The sequence below is a fragment of the Lathyrus oleraceus genome, chromosome 5 (assembly GCF_024323335.1).
Source record: "Lathyrus oleraceus cultivar Zhongwan6 chromosome 5, CAAS_Psat_ZW6_1.0, whole genome shotgun sequence".
Taxonomy (NCBI): Eukaryota; Viridiplantae; Streptophyta; class Magnoliopsida; order Fabales; family Fabaceae; genus Lathyrus; species Lathyrus oleraceus.
Window position 1 is genome coordinate 100885879 of NC_066583.1, and position 4224 is coordinate 100890102.

Here is a 4224-nt window from a genome sequence, read left to right on the forward strand (position 1 = left end):
ACATAAAAACTAAATCTTACAAAACTTCATGAAAACCGTTAATTTTTATCATTCTCTTTAATATATCAAATGAGTTTTGATTGATGTGAAATTTTATAGGCGCCTATATGATAATAATTTTTAATTCAACGATAAATTTTGTTATACGAATATAAAGTGTAGAGTTATTGGATGTGCCATGTTAAATGTGTAATTTATCCAATATATACATCTAAATTTTACATTTTAAATATATAAAATATAATTTTTATCCTAACAGTAAATTCAATTCAATATATAAGTCACATAACTGAAATATTCATATATGTAATTAACTAAAATATCATAAAATTCAAAATTATATAATTATAAATTCAAAATTAAATAAACAAATCACCAAAATATATAAATCAAAATAGATATAAAGTTCAAATTAAAAAACAGGAATGTATCTCGTATTCAAATATGAGATAAAGAAATAATTCATTTAATCACAAGACGTTTTAAAGATTTCATACAAATAAAAAAAACAATTAATTTTGTATGTAAAAAAAATAATTTTATAATTTTATTCTGTATTAATTATATAATATAATAAATAGAAATTAAAGGTTTGAAAGAAATTTAGTAATAAATAACAGGGAGTAATATTAAGAAAAAAATCAATAATATTATGCTAGAATTATAATGTGACAATTGAATTTTTTTCTTCAAAAAATCTTATAACTTAAAATCAAGAAAGTATAGGTTTGATATATATTAATTTAATGTGCAAAAAGATTTACTTATAGGGCCAGCAGTAGCAGTGTGACTATTGTATTGACTATAGTTGAGCACTAGTATAAAACGACGCCGCAATACCAGGTGATTATATATATCTACTACTCGCATTTGAGTCGAATATATAACCTAATCCATTTTTTCTCCAGCGCGTTTTCGTTTTCGTTTTCTTCTTCTAGGGTTTGTCACGATGGCGGAAGAACCACAATACGCCCTAAAACGCAAATACGAAGACCAACCCACCGCCACTGACATTCAACTCGAAGTCGCAAACGCTAAACAGAAAGCTCAAGAAGCCGCCGCTCGGCTCCTCAGTGTCACCGGCGGCGCTCCTCCACTTTCCTTCGATCCTAAACGTTCCAAGTCTGATAATGGTGCTCCTCAATCTGGCTTCGATTCTTACGATTTGAAGCCGCAATATTCAGCTGGTTCTTATGGTGGTTCTAGTAAGAAGATTGAGATACCTAATGGTAGGGTTGGGGTTCTTATTGGGAAAGGAGGTGAGACTATTAAGTATCTTCAGTTGCAGTCTGGGGCTAAGATTCAGGTTACTCGTGATATGGATGTGGATCCTAATTCTACTACGAGGATGGTTGAGCTTATGGGTACTTCTGATGCTGTTGCTTCTGCTGAGAAACTTATCAATGAAGTCCTTGCTGAGGTTTGTTTTAAATTTGCTCTAATTATGTTGTGGAATCACTGTAACTGTGGCCTGTTAGTAAAATATCACTGGAAAGAGTTGTTTTCAACTGATTTTGTATATGCAATGTGAAATGTTTAATGATAAATTTGCTTAAATTATATTGGAATTAGTGCGCTCTGTATCCTGCCAGGGAAAATTCACTGATAAGAGTGGTTTTGAATTGACTTTCTATTTGTAATATGGTGTGTTTTCTGGTTAATTTGCTCTAGTGAGGTTTGAATGACTGCAACTGTAACCTGCTAGTGAAATATTGCTGACAGTATTTGTTTTGAACTGATTTTGTAACTTTAGTATGAATTGTTTTGTGCTGAATTTGTTTAAATGATCTTCAAAGTCGAATGGCCTTAACTGTAACCTGTTAGTGAAGCTTCATTGATGATGGTTGTTTTCTACTGATTTTTTAACTGTAATAATCTGGGGTTAAATGTAACCATTAACATCACTGATAAGAGTTGCTTCTTTACTAGGCTGAAGCCGGGGCTTCTGCCGGTGGTACTAGACGGATGGCTGCACAATCTGGGGGTGATGAATTTTCAATGCAAATCCCAAACAATAAGGTGTGCAAAGTTGCCCGAAATATGTACACCCATGTACTTTCTACAGTGTTTTGTTTATAGTTGATTTGGTTTCTTAGGTCGGCCTTATAATTGGTAAAGGAGGAGAAACAATTAAGAGTATGCAAGCTTCTACTGGAGCACGGATTCAGGTTATCTCTTGTTCTTTGTTTTCTCTGCTTCTTTTGTTATATATTTTCAAAATCATAATTATGTTTAAAGTTGGATGGTGTTAAGGTTAACAGCTGACTGCCCAAACTCTCATGTCTCAAGACTTGGATTTTCCATTCTTAGTAACTTTTGACAACTAATGCCTATTTTTTCAGGTTATACCTCTGCATCTTCCCCCAGGCGATACATCAACAGAAAGAACATTAAAAATTGATGGGACCCCTGATCAAATTGAATCAGCAAAGCAATTGGTTAATCAAATCATCACTGGCGAGGTATGCTATCAACAGTGTTTCTGTTTTATTTGGGTTATCATTTTTTATTGTGACATGTCTGGTTTAAGTATAAAGTTATGGATTTATAACCATGTTTTGTGCTTCCTTTTGAAGCAATTAAGATTGTTTGTTTGTCTACTTCTATGGTTTGTGCCTCCTTTTATTTATGCACTTTTTACCTATTTTGTGTGTATGTCTATTGATTTGTGTTGTGTCTTGGGTGAGTTTGCCTTTTTAAGTTGTGGTTGTAATGTTTCTCGCTGCAGAATCGACTCAGAGGTTCAGGGAACTCTGGTGGTTACACTCAGCAAGGCTACCAATCCCGTCCACCATCTAGCTGGGCTCCCCCTGTTGCTCCTGCGCAACAACCTGGTTATGGCTATGGGCAACCTGGATCATACTCCGCTCCATCATCACAGTATAACATGCCTCAGCCCCCATACTCAGGCTATCCTCCCCAGCAACCTGGCGGTTACCCTGCCAATTGGGATCAATCCACTGCACCATCTCACCAGCAGTCTGCAAGTGGTTATGATTATTACAATCAACAGCCCCAGCAACAGCAAAATCCTGGGGGTCCTGCCCAGCCAGCTGATGGGTCTGCATACAATTACAGTCAGCCACCTTCCACTGGTTATAGCCAACCAGGACAGGGTTATGGTCAGGAAAGCTATGGTGCGTATAATGCAACACAACAATCCGGGTATGGTCAGCCCCCAACATATGATCAACAACAAGGTTATGGCTCTGCTCCCAGCTATGGCAGTGGGAGTAACCCAACACAAGAAGGTCTCACTTCCAACTATGGCTCACAGGCAGATTCTTCCCAAACTTCGCAACCCTCTACTGTTGCCCCGCAAGGCTACGCTACCAACCAACAAGGAACTCCTCAACCAGGTTATGGGGTTGCCCCTACCTCCCAAGCGGCCTATGGAAATCAACCACAATCTGGTTATGGACCTGGTTATGGTGCCCCTCCATCTCAAAAGCCAGCTGCAAATCCACCTGTGTATGGTCAATCACAGTCACCTGGCACTGCCGGAAGTTATGGTCAGTCAGCATATCCCCCTACCCAGGCCCCACCTTCTGGGTATGCTCAGCCAGAGTCAGGCACTCAGAGGCCACCAGTGCAACCAGGATATGGCTCTCAATCATATGGTGCTCCTCAAGGTGGCCAGCCTGGCTACGGTCAGACTCCACCATCGTATGGAAACAGTTCTTATGGTGCTGGTTATACTCAGCCTCCCGTGTATGCTAGCGATGGGGCAGCTGCACAGCCTGTTCAACCGGGTGGTGTTGCTAAAGCGTCCCCCCAAAGTTGATATTTTTGTAATGGTTATGATTGTCCTTTGAGCTGGTGGTTTAATTTTTTTTGTTCCCTATATAGCATTGCAATGGCTAAAATGGAAGCATCAACTTGTTATAGTACTGGAAATGTTTTCTAAAAGGTTGAATAGGAACTAACAAATTGTACTCAATCGGATGTTAGTCTAGTATCTGTCTTTTCAATTTATTTATATTTACTGGTGCAATATGATTTGAGCTTTATATTTTTCATGAGTTCTATTTTGGCTGTGTCTTGTAGTGTATCATATGGTGGTAGATCAGCGAGGCAGTTGATATTAACAATAGAACGCATTTTAAAAGGCATTACTTGAAAGAACGCAAAATACTTAAATGGCCTCATCTGCATTATATTTGTTTAACCTGAGTTGGTTGTTTTATTTTTCTATTGCTTATGATTAAAAACAACTGAAAAAGT

The 4224-nt window shown here is 37.5% G+C and overlaps 1 protein-coding gene across 1 annotated transcript; it reads left to right on the forward strand.

Annotated features, from left to right (window-relative positions):
- The first annotated feature begins 863 nt into the window (after window positions 1-863).
- Window positions 864-4012, forward strand: LOC127087941 (uncharacterized). Its single transcript, XM_051028855.1, has 5 exons — window positions 864-1420; window positions 1930-2019; window positions 2097-2168; window positions 2343-2462; window positions 2729-4012. The coding sequence occupies exons 1-5, from the start codon at window positions 950-952 to the stop codon at window positions 3782-3784; spliced, it is 1809 nt and encodes a 602-aa protein (XP_050884812.1). The 5' UTR covers window positions 864-949; the 3' UTR covers window positions 3785-4012.
- Window positions 4013-4224: the final 212 nt, after the last annotated feature.